Consider the following 19,119-nt stretch of genomic DNA (forward strand, 5'->3'; position numbering starts at 1 on the left):
CAACGCACCTGGCAGAAAGCAGTGCTACCCGCCTAGGACCGATGACCCCGATGTCTGGTCCCTTCCCCCAAATCAACCAATCCTAACCAGCAATGTACTGCATCGCATGACTGACAGGGAAGCGGAGCATAAATCGCAAACAGTGGTAAAACTGTTCAGCCATCAGCCCACTTCCATGAACCCACTGTAGTAACAACCAGTCTATCTATAACTTTGACGTTCCGTCAGACCCTCCCTACAGCAATGCCTCAGGCATCTTTGCTGTCAGTGCTGGAGTGGCATATGGTCAGCACACCTACGTTCTGATACTTGACGTCGTCTTTTCAAAGAACGGACACCACCCCTCTTTCAAATGGCTGTTCGTGTTCCCTAATGCAGCCGAGTCCATGACACTTCAGTCCTCTCTCTGAGACAAATCCTTGGCAGTTTCTGTGACTGAACTCAAAGTCTCCTCGGAGAGTTGTGTTACACTCGCTAAGGACGGGACTCAGAGCCGACCTTGTATCACTGTTTCGTTGGGTGGCCAAAATCAACAGATTTATTGTTAAAAATTATATTTACTGACGCATTTTGGGTGTAATCCATCTCCAGAACGTCTGTCAAAATGGATTTGTGATGAGAGTACAATCACAACGTATATGTGATATTAAGAGTAAACAAACTTCAGTTCACATGCTACATAAAAAGCCTCAACACATAGCTTGATATTACTGTTACCAACAAGTGCTACCAGGTGCTATGGCTGTAGTAGCGTTGAAAACCTGCGTAAATAGTCGATAGACAAATTAATAACAAAAATTTAAAAATGAAATTGAAAAAGGAACGTTCAAATTTTTTATGAACTGATCGGTCTAAAAGTAAGAGTTATAGCAGATTAGCGAAACATTTGACGTGCCTTTAAATGACGCTCGAAATCATGTACAGCGGCTGAGAAGCTCTTGCGTTAGTGATACAAGGAGGCTACTGAGTGACATCCACGATTCTAAGTTAAACAGTGAACTTTTAACTCTCTATTGGCGTCTCACTTGGTTCAAATGGCTCTGAGCACTATGGGACTTAACTTCTGAGGTCATCAGTCCCCTAGAACTTAGAACTACTTAAACCTAACTAACCTAAGGACATCACACACCTCCATGCCCGAGGCAGGATTCGAACCTGCGACCGTAGCGGTCATGCGGGTCCAGACTGGAAGCAGTTAATTCCATAAATTATCTGGGAGTAGGCATTAGGAGTGATTTAAAATGGAATGGCCATATAAAATTAATCGTCGGTAAAGAAGATGCCAGACTGAGATTCATTGGAAGAATCCTAAGGAAATGCAGTCCGAAAAGAAAGGAAGTAGGTTACAGTACACTTGTTCGCCCACTTGAATACCGCTCACCAGTGTGGGATCCGTACCAGATAGGATAGTTGAATTTACGGCTTTTAGATTAGACTTATTTATCGTGTAACCGAAGTTTAACGAGTTCCTTTTAGCATTCATGTGGATGACCTCACACTTTTCATTATTTAGGGTCAACTGCCACTTTTCGCACCATTCAGATATCTTTTCTAAATCGTTTTACAGTTTGTTTTGGTCTTCTGATGAGATTATCTCGTTTATATAGATAAGGAAGAGCAAAGGGCCTATAACACTACCTTGGGGAACGCTAGAAATAACTTCTGTTTTACTCGATGCCTTTCGGTCAATTACTACGAACTGTGACCTCTCTGACAGGAAATTACAAATCCAGTCACATAACTGAGACGATTTTCCGTAAGCACGCAATTTCACTACGAGCCGCTTGTGTGGTACAGTGTCAAAAGCCTTCCGGAAATCCATAAATACGCAATCGATCTGAAATCCCTTGTCAATAGCACTCAACACTTCATGTAAATAAAGAGCTAGTTAGTTACTGTAAATGATTTATATAACATACAGTACTTTCCAGCGGTACTTAGCGATGTTAACAGAAAAATGCCCATAAATTTCTGGTGAATGTTTTATAGTTATAAAAGTTTTCATTCAAGTTATCAGGGGAAATTTATTATAATCGATGCTGTGGAATTTCGCTTGTAGCAAGAAGGGGAGCCTAATATACTGCCAGACTCTCCAATACCAAAGAATCAGTTGTTTTGCCTTTTGTATTCGCTGGGGATTAGGCATATCCACTGTAGAGGTATTTTATCAAATATTACAGTCAAGGTCTCTTAGATCCATGGAATTAGTATTTCAACAAACGCTTTTCCTGGCCACGGTGATTAATAGAATGTGCTTTTGGAACAATAAGTGCTAAATGGAGCGTATTTTGGAAGCCAATAGAAACTTCCCCACAATTTGCGGACGATATTTTGAAATGTAAATGTTCTCCATAACGGTGTCATTGACCTACAAAGATCCCTTAGTGTTGACGAGCAACATTCAGTATACATTGGGCGTCCTATTCAAGTCATTTATCAGACAGGACGAAACTTCAACAGACCTTCAAATGGAGCTGTTCAAATGAGACAGTTCTGTAAGCCTTTTCTCAGGTAATGAAACAGGATTTTCATGTGATTCTCATGTGTGCTACTTCAACTTTTTTGTCGCCTCTCGTTTTAAGATAATGGAAGGAATGAGAGATTAATGAAATGTATTCTGTACTTCCAATCTGTAATTCTGCTATCACCTCATCTCATAACTTATCCAAAACAAATCAGTTGGGATGATAGTTGTTCCGCTGGTCCCATAAAGGACGCCAAGTAAAAATAGCTGCTATCAAAGCTTCTGCTGATATTATTTTCTCAGCAGTACAAAAAAAGCAACACAAGCGCCAGCAACAGTGCTCACTCTGCTACCCACAACAACGGCCGAATGCTGCCGGCTTTGCCCGAACGTACCCGAAGTCACTCGAACGCTCTGGTCACCGCTCCGAGAAACAGCCGTGCCTGATTCGCTCGGCGCCGCTCTGTGCCGCGCCACGCCGCTTGCAGCGGTGCTGCACTGAAGCGCCAAAGAAACCGGTAGAACCTCCGAATATCGTTTAGGGCCCACGCGAGCACGCAGAAGTGCCGCAGCACGACACGACATGGACTCGACTAATGTCTGAAGTAGTGCTGGAGGGGATTGATATCATGAATCCTGCAGGTCTCTCCATACATCCGTAAGAGTACGAGTCGGTGGAGATCTCCTAGATATGCTCAATAATGCTCATGTCTGGGGAGTTTGATGGCTAGCGGAAGTGTTAAACTCAGAAGAGTGTTCCTGGAGCCACTCTGTAGCAGTTCTGGACGTGTGGGGTGTCACATCGCTCCAACTGCACACGCCCCACAGCGTTACAGGGCCTCCACCGGCTTCAACGGTCCCCTGCTGATATGCAGGACCCATGGATTCATGAGGTCGTCTCCATACATGTACACGTCCACCCGCTCAATACAATTTGAAACGAGGCTCGTCTGACCAGACAAGATGTTTGCAGTCATCAACAGTCCATTGTCGGTGTTGACAGATCCAGGCGAGGAATAAAGCGTAAAGCTTTGTGTCGTGCAGTCATCAAGGGTACACGAGTGGACCTTCGGCTCCGAAAGCCCATATCGATGATGTTTCGTTGAATGGTTTGCACGGCGACACTTGTTGATGGCCCAGCACTGAAATCGGCAGCACTTTGTGCACTTCTGTCACTTTGAACGATTCTCTTCAGTCGTCGTTGGTCCCGTTCTTGCAGGATCTTTTTCCTGCCGCAGCGATGTCGGAGATTTGATGTTTTACCGGGTTCCTGATATTCACGGTACACTCGTGAAATGGTCGTACAGGAAAATCCCCACTTCCTCGCTATCTCGGAGATGCTGAGTCCCATCGCTCGTGCGCCGACTATAACACCACGTTCAAACTCACTTAAATCTTGATAACCTGCCATTGTAGCAGCAGTAACCGATCTAGCAATTGAGCCAGACTCTTATTGTCTGCCGGCCGCGGTAGCCGGGCGGTTCTAGGCGCTTCAGTCCGGAACCGCGCCACCGCTACGGTCGCAGGTGCGAATCCTGCCTCGGGCATGCATGTGGATGATGTTCTTAGGTTAGTTAGCTTTAAGTACTTCTACGTTCTAGGGGACTGATGACCTCAGGTGTTAAGTCCCATAGCGCTCAGAGCCAATTTTGAACTTATTGTCTCATATAGGCGTTGCCGACCGCAGCGCCGTATTCTGCCTGTTTACATATCTCTGTGTTTGAATACACATGCCTAGACCAGTTTCTTTGGCGCTTCAGTGCATAATCACATGCACTGCGCAGCACCGCTTCGCCTCGCCAGTGCTGCTGTGATCACCGTACCGCGCTGCCGTTGCTGTGTCGTGCCGCTCTACTGAGACTGCAGCCTTAGGTAAATCATTTCGCAAAAGATTTGACAGCTTCTCTTAAGTATTCTCCTTTGTTTTTATGTTTCGCTCAGAAAGCATTAAATACGAGGTGTGGCTAGAAAAAAACCGGACTAGTACTGGTGAAACAATAAAACGAGTACAATAACGCTGAAAGTCACGTGGCCTGTCACGTGACTCTCGCTCCGCCTACTGCTCGAGTTTCACCTGCCTCCTGCACTCAGTCTGCCCGTGGCGTCTGTTTTAAGTAGTTGACGTTTTGTCTGTGCGTCGGAAAATGTTGAGTGTACAGAAAGAACAGCGTGTTAACATCAAATTTTGTTTCAAACTAGGAAAATCTGCAAGTGAAACGTTTGTAATGTTACAACAAGTGTACGGCGATGATTGTTTATCGCGAACACAAGTGTTTGAGTGGTTTAAACGATTTAAAGATGGCCGCGAAGACACCAGTGATGACATTCGCACTGGCAGACCATTGTCAGCAAAAACTGATGCAAACATTGAAAAAATCGGTAAACTTGTTCGACAAGATCGCCGTTTAACAATCAGAGCAGTGTCTGAGTTAACAGGAGTTGACAAGGAAAGTGTTAGGCAGATTCTTCATGAAAGTTTCAACATGAACAAAGTGTGTTCAAAAATGGTTCCAATGTGTCTCACAATTGAACAGAAAAAAATGGTTCAAATGGCTCTGAGCAATATGGGACTTAACAGCTATGGTCATCAGTCCCCTAGAACTTAGAACTACTTAAACCTAACTAACCTATGGACAGCACACAACACCCAGCCATCACGAGGCAGAGAAAATCCCTGACCCCGCCGGGAATCGAACCCGGGAACCCGGGCGTGGGAAGCGAGAACGCTACCGCACGACCACGAGATGCGGGCAATTGAACAGAAGGAACGCCGAAGAATGATTTGTTCTGACATCCTGGAAAACATTGAAAGTGATCCCACCTTCTTACAAAATGTTATTACTTGCGATGAATCGTGCTTTTTTACTTACGATCCCGAAACTAAACGCCAATCGATGCATTGGAAAACTCCTGGTTCTCCACGACAAAAAAAGCACGAATGTCAAAATCGAAATTCAAGGCAATGATGATTGTTTTTTTTTTTTGACATCAAAGGGATTGTGCACATTGATTGGGTACCAGAGGGACAAACAGTGAATCAGCATTACTACATTAGCGTCCTGGCTACCCTACGTGACCGAGAACGGAGAAAACGGAACGATTTGTGGAGAAAAAAGTCATGGATCCTTCACCAAGACAATGCCCCAGCTCACAGTGCGTTGTCAGTGAAGACGTTTTTGGCAAAACACAACATTCCCATCTTAGATCATCCACCCTACTCACCTGATTTGGCCCCCTGTGACTTTTTTCTTTTCCCTAAAGTCAAATCAGCTTTGAAAGGAACTAGATTTGACACTGTTGAAGCAGTAAAAGAAAAAGCGACGGAAGTAATGTATGGACTTACCGAAAATGATCTGCAGCATTGCTATGAACAGTGGAAAATTCGTATGGAGCGGTGTAGAGACCGAGGAGGAGAGTACATTGAAGGAGATAACATGAAATTGTAAATAATTGTAAATAAATGTTTTTTCCAGCATCAGTCCGGTTTTTTTCCAGCCGCACCTCGTATAATGTAATTAAATATGGACCGGTATTGTGTTACTCGTATGAGTATACAGATAAAGACAAAGCATATTAGTCTAAATTTATGCTGTGATTTGATGTTTTTGACAGTTCATTCATATAAATAGCAGCAGCTGTTCGTAAAACATTTCAGTTTTCTCTGACATCAGTAATTAATTTTTTCTTTGTTACCCTGATTACTTTCAAACAATAAAGTATTCTTTTGCAAAACTTGACCTCACGCCCCTCAATTTTTGTCACTGTGTACACCACAATGCATAATTCTGGTGTACACAGTGACAAAAATTGAGGGGCGTGAGGTCTAGTTTTGCCATAGACATAACTCACAATGAAGACGCGTTACTCGCTACCCTGCCTTTGACACACATAGAGGTTAGTCGGCCAGAGTGACCGAGCGGTTCTAGGCGCTACAGTCTGGAGCCGCGTGACCGCTACGGTCGCAGGTTCGAATCCTGCCTCGGGCATGGATGTGTGTGATGTCCTTAGGTTAGTTAGGTTTGAGTAGTTCTAAGTTCTAGGGGACTGATGACCTCAGATGTTTAAGTCCCATAGCGCTCAGAGCCATTTGAACCATTTTGAGCTGGCTAACAAGTCACAACGCAATGCAATGTACCTTTACACGGAGTGGTATCTTCAACTTTCCTAACAGTCATCTGAGGGATAGTATGCAGAACCCCCATGGTATGGTGACAGCGAATCATCAGCATCGGTAGACGTCTGATGTCTGGGCAGGTATAATTGACGACCATATTTTGGAACCAGTCTTCCTTCTACATCGCCTAACAGGCCGGAATTATCGGCATCTCTTGCAAGTGACTTTGCCTCCCATGCTAGAATACGTGCCACTGACGATTCGAAGGGTTATGTAGCTAGTACATGATGGTGCTCCAGCCCACTTCGCCATTAACGTCCGGATGCACCCGAATCGTGTCTTCCCATGGTCAGTGGATCGGAGGAGAGGGTCCAGTTTCATGGCCTGCTCTTTCTCTGAATCTCAACCCGTGCGATTTCTGGTTATGGGGCCATCTCAAAAGTATCGTGCATGCAGAGCCCATTCCAGATGTTGAGACTCTGCAGCAGCGTATTCATGCTGTGTTAGATACTATTCGGATGCAGCCTGGCCGATTCGTGTGAGACAGAAAGTGCTACAGTGTGTACACTCATGGGTGGAGGAGCATCGAAACCATTTTCAACATATATTGTAACCTTGGCTGCATGGTAGAGTACATATTAGACTGCAGTCTCTGTAACAGTGAGGGATTGAATAAACGATCTCTACCATGGAAATCATCCATTTTCGGACATAAGTTCATAGGCCTTTTTTGTTCCATATCCTCTCAGAGTTTGTACACGGTGGGAAAAAGCACCCTGTATGCAACAATTAAAGCATGTTAACATTGTGAACGACCTCAGATTTGACTGAACCCGCAAAGGCACGTGATACTTCAGCAGCAACCCAAGAGGCTAAAAAGCGAAGGGTGTCTCAGTTTGATTGGTTATATGATCAATGCAGCGAGCAAGTGACAAGGTAAGAAAAATATATAAGTCGTATAACCTGAGGAAAGAGGAACGGTGAATTTTTCTAGCGGCGATATGAGTCACAATTCGAGATAAACCACTGACGTTAACGACGCTGACAAAGGGCAGATTGTTACGGCCCCACACATGGTAACGAACATTTCGGGAACGGCGAAGCTGATCCGTTGTTCGCTTGTTACCGTCGTGGACATCTAAGGAAAGTGACTGAAGGTCGGTGAAACCACGACTAGGCGACTGCGTTGCGGATCACCATGTGTCATCACAGATGTGTGCCGATGGGTAAAGCTGAATAGGCGCCGTTCTTTGGCAGATCTGACGATAGAGAACAACACTGTTCCAGGCGTTACGTGTTTCGGAATACATCGTTCAGCGCACATTGTTAAACATGTGGTTCAGCAACAGGTGATTCAAGGACATCGTCAATAACGATTCCCGTGAGCACGTAATCATAGAGATTGAACTGCGGCCCGGGAAATGTGTCGCTTGGACGGATGAATTTCGTTACACCAGGTCGTTGGTCCTAACAGGATACGCAGTGGGGGCGGTGTTATACTGTGGGAGACACTCACCTGTGCTTCCATGATAGTAATCGAAGGCAGCATGACAGATGAGGACTACGTGTAAATTACTGCGGACCACCTGCGTGCCTTCACGCTTGATGTGTTTCCCAACGGCGATGTCATGACTCAGCAGAATAGCTCTAGGTGCTACACGCGCAGAACAGTCCTACAGTGTTCGAGATACATGAAACTGAATCCACGTTGATGTCCTGGCCAGCAAATGCGCCTTATAAGAACCCGAATGAACATATCGGAGACACAGTCGGACCCTAGTTCCATATCTTCAAACCACGAGCACGTAATTTACAGTAATGGCGTATAGACAGCTGGTGCCACATACCTCCGAAAAATCTACTAACGACTTGTCGAATCCACATCGGGCAGAATCGCTGCTGTATTGCGTTCCAAAAGTGAACAAACACGCCATTAAGTAGGTGCCCATAATGTTTTAGTTCATCAGGGTCATTGTAATTTCATCAAACTATGTTTTAAATGGCGTCCTCAAATATTTATGACGACCAGCCGCTACCCACATTTTAAATGTAGAGCAACATTTCTGCTGCGTTCCATGCTACAGCTGAGGTTCACAACCAGGCAATAACTATCGTCTGTGGTAAAACTTAAATTTCTGAAGGGTGAAACAAAAAATGGTTTGATTATGGTTTGGTCATGACTAGATAAGTTTCATTTTTTACGCTCCGATATTTCTCGACTCCATCATCATCATGATCACCAGCTAGATGACATACACTGCTGGATAAGGGTCGCTTCTAGTCTTCTCCACGCGTTATCATCGTCAGCGATATGAATGCATGTGGCTCCCGTATCTTTGTGATGTGATACACGCAGCTTCCATTAGGTTGCCGTTCCAATTTTTATCTTCATCAAAGCAGTAAACCATTTCCTTGGTCCATCTGCCACCGATTCACCTGACTAGTTGTCCTGTCCATCTTCATTTAATTTGCATTACACTCAGAACTATCTCTTCCACTCCAGTTTGTTCCCTCATCTATTTGCTTTTTTTCTCCTGTGTCACCAAGGTGAATGAAATCGTGCATCTTGCTGTTTTTCACTGAGTAGCCCTCTGTTTTGTATGATAGCTGTATGTTAAGTTCCTGACTCAATGTCTCAACGCATAACTTGTAATATACACAAATTTTCCTATGCAGGCACATCAGAAGCTAGGTTCTGCAAACTTTATGGTTCATGAAAGCTGCTGCATCCTATCTTTACTCTTCCATTTATGACATTCTCTCCTATTTGGTAGCAATTTTAGAATAGTTAAAGGAAATGTCAACTATGTCCTGGACTGCAGCTCTGTAATCACACAATAGAATTACAGGAGCGCTGGCGCGCTGGGTGGACTTATACCCCAGACAAATTAGTAAGAAAATCAGCAAATGGGGGAAAAATTTATAATGTTTTGAAACTTCGAGAAAATACTCATGTGGGGTACAGTAATAAGAAACAGAAAAGTTCCCCTTGATCGGGAAGGCGCGTCCCCCTTTTATCCCCTCCTAAAGTCAATTTGTACGGTTTTTTAAATTTATACGCAAAAACGCTCCGTTTTCGAACAGAGCTCTTATTAGTAGACTAAATACATTTCTCGCTAAATTGTACACATAAAAGATCTTTTCATTTATACGAATGGTATTTGAGGTATAACAATTGGAATAGAATTCTGTTAATTTAGGCCTAATGGTTCGCAGTTTTTGTTGCTTAGCAAAATATTTAAATGAAAACCGTAATCAAGTGTATGGAAATATTTCGTAGCCTATACAGGGTGTTACAAAAAGGTACGGCCAAACTTTCAGGAAACATTACTCACACACAAAGAAAGAAAATACGTTATGTGGACATGTGTCCGGAAACGTTTACTTTCCATGTTAGAGCTCATTTCATTACTTCTCTCAAATCACATTAATCATGGAATGGAAACACACAGCAACAGAAAGTACCAGCGTGACTTCAAACACTTTGTTACAGGAAATGTTCAAAATGTCCTCCGTTAGCGAGGATACACTCAGCCACCCTCCGTCGCATGGAATCCCTGATGCGCTGATGCAGCCCTGGAGAATGGCGTATTGTATCACAGCCGTCCACAATACGAGCACGAAGAGTACATTTGGCGCCGGGGTTGCGTAGACAAGAGCTTTCAAATGCCCCCATAAATGAAAGTCAAGAGGGTTGAGGACAGGGGAGCGTGGAGGCCATGGAATTGGTACGCCTCTATCAATCCATCGGTCACCGAATCTGTTGTTGAGAAGCGTACGAACACTTCGACTGAAATGTGCAGGAGCTCCATCGTGCATGAACCACATGTTGTGTCGTACTTGTAAAGGCACATGTTCTAGCAGCACAGGTAGTGTATCCCGTATGAAATCATGGCGGTGAATCGGGGAAGTACAGTACATACTGATGAAACTAAAATGAGCTCTAACATGGAAACATGTCCACATAACATCTTTTCTTTATTTGTGTGCGAGGAATGTTTCCTGAAAGTTTGGCCTTACCTTTTTGTAACACCCTGTATATTCTACTTGATGATATTCCATTTGCGATCAGTACTGTTGTATGAGGAGCAAGTGCCAACAGTGAAAACGTCAAGTTCTCGTTCCCGTTCCCCTTCACTCAGCGCTCCCGTACCACTACTGTCGGTGGCATTTCTCCTTACCCAGTGTCCAGTTCAGTTGAGTTAATGTTGTGAACTATCAAAGTAGTGCCAGAGAGTCCTGTTTTTGTGACATTATTCGTCAGTTTGTGGTGCTATGAAGTGCTTGTTCTTAGTCTCATTTCTTTTCTCTGGACTGAGAAAACAATGATGCTGTACCCTACTATCTGTTTTATTAGTGGTAAATCTGTTTCGGAAGGAGAGATATCAATAGTGATGAAGGGCTCGAAAATTCTGATACGCGTCAGCGAGGAACAGAAGGATGGGACTCATAATCTTCTACAGAACGCTGGACTGATTGAAGTTCATAAGGTATGTCGACGTGATATATTAAGGAACGTAATATAAGAAAACTAATTAATCAGAATGTTGCACAAGCAGATGATAAAAGTTTGAGATTCGCTTCCTCTTATCCATTCGGTTTCTAAAAAGACTGTTTCATATGTGCGGGAAAAAAAAACACGTGGAGTGTTTGAACTTCGCTCTTTAACTGTGAAACATTCGCTGCTTGAGAAAACAGAGAAAAGCATTGATGATTTCGGTAGAAAGGTTGCCGATCGCATCAACAGCGTTTTGTTTTTAGTAGCTGCAGAAGCCCGTTATCACCAAGATTGCTGTGCTAAATTAGCTTCGAACCCCTCCTCTGTTCGAAAGAGAGACCGCCCTCAAGATACCTACTTTGATGCCGCTATTCAAGAATTATGAAAATTTATAAATAGTTCAGACGAATGTCAATTTTCACTGCTTGATTTGTTGCAGAAAGTTAATGAATGTCCCCCAGAAGGAGAGACAATGATTATAAAAGCTCTGAAAAATAAAGGGACTGAATACTTCGTTGATGGAGTCTTGTTTGCCACAACGCCAAAAATACCCCCGTTGTATGTTTTCGTGGCAGTGGCCACAAACTTTTGAATTGATGGTACAATGAACGAGCTGTTAATGAAAAAGATGGGAGAAAGAGAATAGTAGAAGCAGCAGCACCTATCATCTATGAAGATATAAGATTGACTCCTTATAGTATTGCCAATTATCCAGATATCAATGACCTGACAGAGAATGCTGCAGTTATGGTTTCTGGCACCTTTCACGAATTTGTGAATGGTGTGGTTTTGTCGAAAAAAGAAAGGTAGTGAACAGTCCGCTATAAAAAAAAATGTACAGCAATATCCCATGCGATTGTGTCAGCTACCAGGCCTCGTTCATTTTATCTCACCACTGCAACTTGGTCTTTCAGAGTACTTGTTTTGTAAGTAGGATCAAAAAACGTTGTTGAAATTGTCCCGAATGTGGGTTTCTGCTCTTCATATAGCACTGTGGCTTTATTTGAGGCTTCTGCCGTTGAATTCTGGAAATCAAATATTTCAAATAATTCGTTCTCACAGTTCGTTTTCTATAATTCTGACTTCAATATTGCAACAATGACGGGCAAAGGTACATTCCATGCTATGGGTGGAATCAGGTGTATGTCTCCAGGGAGAGTGATCGAACATCAGAAAGTGACGAAACTCTCTGTCACGGCAAGATCTACTGCCCAAAAAATTAGTCTGCCAACATTCCGGAGGCAGAATAGAGCTGGAATTGAAGAAATTGTTTGCAAAATGTCTACTCAGAACAGTCATTCACTAAAGCAACAGTACCTACCAATCACGACTTTACTTGAATGATGGGAAAGTTTTTACAGCTTTCTAATCCTGCGTGGCAACGTTTTATGGAGAAAATCACAATTGGAGAACTTTATACGAAATCAAATGTATTAGCGCTTCCAATCATTAACAACCCGCCCACAGATTATAACACTATTTTAATTGCTTTTACTAATGACATCACGGAGAGTAAGAAGACCACACAGCAAACATGTATCGTGACATTTGATCAACCACTCCACACGAAAGCTAAAGATATATTTGCAGCGAAGGATATTGGAGGGAATGAGCTATTCACTAATGTAGTCATTCGATTACGAGGTTTTCACTTGATAATGTCTTTTCTAGGAGTCATAGGGTCCTTAATGAGAGACAGTGGACTCTCTCAACTTTTGGAGACTGTATATGCTGCAGTTTCTGTTCCCCACGTACTTTCTGGTCGAACATACACGAGGGCGATTCAGGCTCAGTCTGAATTCATGTGTGCTCTTTCCGTCATAATACTGGAGGAATTGGCGGCCATAGAGAAGGAGAAGCTACACATTAAAGACTGTATTGCTGATAAGAGTGGAAACGGTGCATCTATCGGCGATTTGGAAAAAGTTCAAGTGATTGAAAAGCTGAAAAATAAATTGTTCTACACAATGGATGCTATTAAGCAAAGAGGGAAAACTTCCCAGTTATGGATACAATACATTCATCCTGTCATCTTGTCATTGCGTTTCATCCAAGCAGAGCGTATGGGGAATTGGGAGCTCCATATAGAATGTGTGAGAGCTATGCTCCCAATATTCCTTGCTACTGGACGCTTTCCTTATGCTAAGGATCTTTTGTGCCTCCAGGACATGGAAAAACTGAAAGAAACCATGAAACCCGCAGAGTTCGATAAATTCACCATGGACAGTTTCTTCAAGGTTCGACGCTCTGATAAGTATTGGTGTGAACTATGGACCGACATGACGATAGAACAAACGCTTATGAAGAACCTGAAGAGTGTTGGTGGTGTTTCACACGGAAGAGGTTTCATCGTTAGTGTGTTGAACCGATGGATTTTGCGGTATACCAATAGCCCATGACATATGTGAAGCTATAGAACAGTTCTGCAATTTACACTGGGTTTCGAGTGATCAACATGTCGAACTGAGGAGTGGGAGAATAGAAATTGTCGACAAAATTTGCAGAACATTTCCGCTATGGTTGCAACTACATACTCCATTTGCTTATAAGGAGCAATTGTATTCATTAGGATCTGGATTAGTAGCTTCTCAGGATGTAAACTGCTACAAATCTATGTCTGTCGGTGAAGAAGCTCTTCGAATGATAGTTAATGTCTCGCCAAAATTTCGTTCTATGAAGCTTAAGCGATCCAGCATGGTTAGGACAATGTACATGTTAACTGTTAGGCTTGAAAAAAATATAACTGAAGTAAATACAATGCAGTTATTTCAGAGAATACTGTGCACGTTTCATTGTACTGATGATTTAAAGGATTCCTTCTCTTACGAATTATCGGATGTACCAGTGTCTCTGTTTGACAGCAGTGGATTGATGAGGAAAACAAAAACACAGTCGTCGCTGTACAATCTTTTCAATCAAGCATCTGAAAGGAATGTTGACAATAATCAATCGAAGTTCTTTGTAATATGATGTCGTGTGACTAGGGCCCCCCGTCGGGTGGACCGTTCACTGGGTGCAAGTCTTTTGATTTGACGCCACTTCGGCGACTTGCGCGTCAATGGGGATGAAATGATGATGATTAGGACAACACAATACCCAGTCCCTCAGCGGGCCCTTAGGATTGACATTCTGTCGCGCTGACCACTCAGCTACCGGGGGCGGACTCTGTGTTATAGACGGAGGGTATCTTATCCACCACGTTTTGGTTCAGAAGCCAGGATTGCGGACGACAATGCAGATGTCGAAATTGTTACAAAAGCAATAAACGCCTCAAAATTTTACTAGCAAGTGGTTACAGTGGGTCAAGATGTATACCTCCTTGTGCTACTTATCGCTCTTGCTCCAGATGACAGAGACATAAACCTGATGAAGAAAGGTAAAGGTAGCATCACAACAGGGTGTTACAGTTCTAAAGAGACGTGTAAGTCCTCACTCGTTCATGAATGCAAGAATTCAATACTGTTTCTTCATGCTGTAAGTGATTGCGACAGCACTTTAGTCAACCGGTATTCAGAACTTCACAATATTCCACAGGAATTCGAAGATCCTGCTTCCTCTCCTGATACCATTGCAAAAGCAGGAGAGAAATTTATACTCTCTCACTACACAAAAATAGTAGAGAGTCTTGATGATAACTTAAAAGCCATTCAATTTAAATGTTTTAATGTGCTTGTGGGTCAGACAAACAATGCTGTCATAGTCTCTCGTTTGCCACCCACCACTGATGCACGACGCCTCCATTCTTATCGAGTTTACCTACAAGTCCAGCAATGGCTGAGGAACAGCTAGGATCCCAGAAACTGAGGCTGGAGGGAATCAAACTCGTCCCTCTCCCCCATTCACATGAAACGTCCGCCTGCTACTGATTTCATGCGGCTGCACTCAAGGCTGCGGAGGGAAGTGCGGAAGAGTGAAGGCTGACCTACATTGCACAACAATGTGGAAAAACTGAAGTGGACAAAGCTGGACTAATGTGCCTCGCAGTGGTTTGCCAGAAGATTTGGATGATTGTTTTATGTAAAAAAAATATTTACGAATTTATTTGTTTGATAGATATTCTGGTATTTTCGCTGTCAACATGCTGTACATATGATTGTAAATATACTACAACAAAAGTAAATGTTGATTAGTTTTACAGTAATTCGTAATGCTCACGAAAAACGATTTTCATTCCAATAATTTAAGTTGCATATATGTAAAGTAAAAGACTATGAAGCAAAATTGTTCTGCATAAATAAACGTCTGTTTTAAAAGAAAATTCACTTTCTTTTACCTACGAATTTTAGCACTCATAAACTTTGCTTAAACATGCATTTGACCATCTCTCAGTAGATTTCACCAGAAATATTTTCTGTCGTAGTAAATGAACCGTTTTTCTTGAAGTTTGGAAAAAGTAAAATAAATTACAATTGGGGGTAGGGGAAAGGGAAGCTCCCCCGATAGGGAAGGGAACTTTCCTGTTTTCTACTTCTTATCCCCGAAGAGTGTTTTCCCAAAGTTTCAAAACTTTATAAATTTTTTCCCCCATTATTCCCAATTTTCCTGGTCTATTAGAGGTAAGAGAAGAAACTCACAGGAAATCATCTTATCTACAGTACTGTCATATGAAAGGTACCAGCTTAAACTATTATGTGTGTCCGAAAAAAATAATGGTTGCATAGGGCAGACTATTTTAGACCTCCACGAAAAAGTGAAGCTACAGATTACAAAAGACGCCGAACGTATAATCTGTTTAAAGTTACTTTAGGATTGACAGGTACGAAGGAATCAGTGGAAGGGGAAGTTGACGGAGGATTTTGCTTCATGTCTTTTTTATGCTCTCAGGAATTATTTCACTTGTTGTTAGTAGTATTTGTTGTGTGGTACAAAACAATGTCAGAAGGAAGGTCGTTGAAAATTACGAGTGGAAAAATTCCTCGTCGTTCTGTTAGCCAGGAGGTCAGCCGAGACGAAAATATTACTCACAAATATCGCTCTTAACAATGTAATAGCTGCAGTAACGAGATACGGTTTCTCGTATCGTTCTTAATAAGATACCTTTTCTCATCATAATAAAAACAAATAAATATTTTTTATTCTGTTAGAAATAAGCAGCCGGATCAGAATTTGTAAACCTAACCATCTGTTTCTTGTAACGAGACCAAACGGCGGCCACTTAGCACGTGACGTAAGAGTGGACCGTTTAGCGTCACGTTTTACTGAAATTATCTCGTATTAGGAAATTCTGACAGTGTTCGAGTTGTAGTAGATGAAAATGTGATGAGATTTAGTTTGCATGATGTGTACACTCAACTTCAATAACATAAAAGTTTTCGACACGTCGGAAATTCGGTAACGTTGTCAAAAAATGCATTTTCGTAAACTGTCCCTGTAACGTATTAATAATTTATCGCCGCAAATAAAACTAAAATGAAATCATAGTGTAGTTCTTTCAGATCACGCCGATGTCGGTTCCATATTTGTACAATGAATGAGTTTGCCATTTTGACTGAACTGAATAAGTCGTAAGACTATCCTTACGTTCTGCGAGGGATGTGACTATTATGTTCCGCATCTCCACCTGTCCTTACAGATATATCAATGCTAAGATAAGAATATGGATTCTTACGTATTACGCTGTGAATAAATGGAGATGAAGCGACAGTGTGCCATGATTTGCGTCGGCACACCTATGTTTCTTTTAATTGCTGGTGTAAATATGATTGTTCTGTCATTCTAACTGGAACCTGAGCGTATGCTGTTGCGTAAAACACAGTGTGTCACAGTTCCGTTAGGACTGTGGCTCTGAAAAATAAAAGCTATGCATTATTTTTGCAAAATTGCCGTATTTATTGAAGATAGTCTCCCCTTGAGTCAAAACATAGCTGAGATCGTTTTAAAAGTGTTTTGAAACTGTCACTGTGGTCGTTTTTTGGAGTTGCATTTAGTACTGCAATAGAATGTTCTTGGAAGTCTTTAATTGCGTCGTAATGGTATCGCTTCATTTCCAACATCAAATTGTGGAGCAACCAGAAGTCGGCTGGGGCCAGATCCGGTAATCCAGAAGTGTGTCCATTTGCTGGCCAAAATCTCGTACACAGGAACGTGCCTCTCGGTGTTCGTGTTGCATTCGACGAATCCTCGGCCTCAAACGCTGGAGAACTCAAAAAACCTGATGTTGTCTCAGTGCTCCACTGCCATTTTCCGACGGGTATCAGTGATTCACTGTTACATTCGCGGCCAGGATGCCAGCTGCAGTAGACTTCCGCACATTTGTTTTCGAGACTCCAAGGATCGTAATGCCACATCTCGCCACGAGATGGCATTGCAGTTTGGAACCTCACACAAGCACTCCTAACGGAACTGGGACACACAGCGTGTGTTACATGCGAGACGAGCAGTCCTGTTAAGTGAGGTTGGCCCTACCTGAGCAGGTGCTGCTGGGTGGTCGAGCTGAGCGCCCTGATGTTGAAGGCTGTGGAGTCCGTCATGCCGCCGCCAAAGCCCAGCATCTGCTGGAACTGCTGGCTCGTGTCCACCCGTAGGCGCGCCGCTCCAGACCGCAGCTCTGCAACCACACAACAGGACTACAGCAAGACCGGCATGCTGCATGTGATCAGCGGTAAAGATTTGTTATCTCTATCTGGATGATCAGCAGTACGGATTTGTTGTCTCCATCCGGAGACTGGCTCGATACTCCTTTTCGCGCTAGTCTAGCCTGTTTAAGCCTCTTCGTCTCTGTGTAACAAGTGCAAGCAACACCTTTTTGAATCTGTTCGCTGAAGTCAAGCTCTGCTCTTCGTCCCTCTACAATTTTTACAAACTCCCTTCCTCCCCCCCACCCAACACACACACACACACACACACACACACACACACACACACACACACACACACACATACACACATACATCTACATCTACATTGATACTCCGCAAGCCACCCAACGGTGTGTGGCGGAGGGCACTTTGCGTGCCACTGTCATTACCTCCCTTTCCTGTTCCAGTCGCGTATGGTTCGCGGGAAGAACGACTGTCTGAAAGCCTCCGTGCGCGCTCTAATCTCTCTAATTTTACATTCGTGATCTCCTCGGGAGGTATAAGTAGGGGGAAGCAATATATTCGATACCTCATCCAGAAACGCACCCTCTCGAAACCTGGACAGCAAGCTACACCGCGATGCAGAACGCCTCTCTTGCAGAGTCTGCCACTTGAGTTTATTAAACATCTCCGTAACGCTAACACGGTTACCAAATAACCCTGTGACGAAACGCGCTGCTCTTCTTTGGATCTTCTCTATCTCCTCCGTCAAACTGATCTGGTACGGATCCCACACTGATGAGCAATACTCAATTATAGGTCGAACGAGTGTTTTGTAAGCCACCTCCTTTGTTGATGGACTACATTTTCTAAGCACTCTCCCAATGAATCTCAACCTGGTACCCGCCTTACCAACAATTAATTTGATATGATCATCCACTTCAAGTCGTTCCGCACGCATACTCCCAGATATTTTACAGAAGTAACTGCTACCAGTGTTTGTTCCGCTATCATATAATCATACAATAAAGGATCCTTCATTCTATGTATTCGCAATACATTACATTTGTCTATGTTAAGGGTCAGTTGCCACTCCCTGCACCAAGTGCCTATCCGCTGCAGATCTTCCTGCATTTCGCTACAATTTTCTAATGCTGCAACTTCTCTGTATACTACAGCATCATCCGCGAAAAGCCGCATGGAACTTCCGACACTATCTACTAGGTCATTTATATATATTGTGAAAAGCAATGGTCCCATAACACTCCCCTGTGGCACGCCAGAGGTTACTGTAACGTCTGTAGACGTCTCTCCATTGATAACAACATGCTGTGTTCTGTTTGCTAAAAAATCTTCAATCCAGCCACACAGCTGGTCTGATATTCCGTAGGCTCTTACTTTGTTTATCAGGCGACAGTGTGGAACTGTATCGAACGCCTTCCGGAAGTCAAGAAAAATAGCATCTACCTGGGAGCCTGTATCTAGTATTTTCTGGGTCTCATGAACAAATAAGGCGAGTTGGGTC

The 19,119-nt window shown here is 43.1% G+C and overlaps 1 protein-coding gene across 1 annotated transcript in view; it reads right to left on the reverse strand.

The window, feature by feature from the left end:
- The window catches only part of LOC124776202 (lysosomal acid glucosylceramidase-like), a 133,189-nt gene that overhangs the window by 58,228 nt on the left and 55,842 nt on the right, over positions 1-19,119 (reverse strand). The window contains exon 3 of the mRNA XM_047251036.1: positions 17,482-17,623. Coding sequence (XP_047106992.1) covers positions 17,482-17,623 — 142 coding nt within the window. The remainder of the gene's footprint in view (positions 1-17,481; positions 17,624-19,119) is intronic.

The sequence above is a fragment of the Schistocerca piceifrons genome, chromosome 2 (assembly GCF_021461385.2).
Source record: "Schistocerca piceifrons isolate TAMUIC-IGC-003096 chromosome 2, iqSchPice1.1, whole genome shotgun sequence".
Classification (NCBI taxonomy): Eukaryota; Metazoa; Arthropoda; class Insecta; order Orthoptera; family Acrididae; genus Schistocerca; species Schistocerca piceifrons.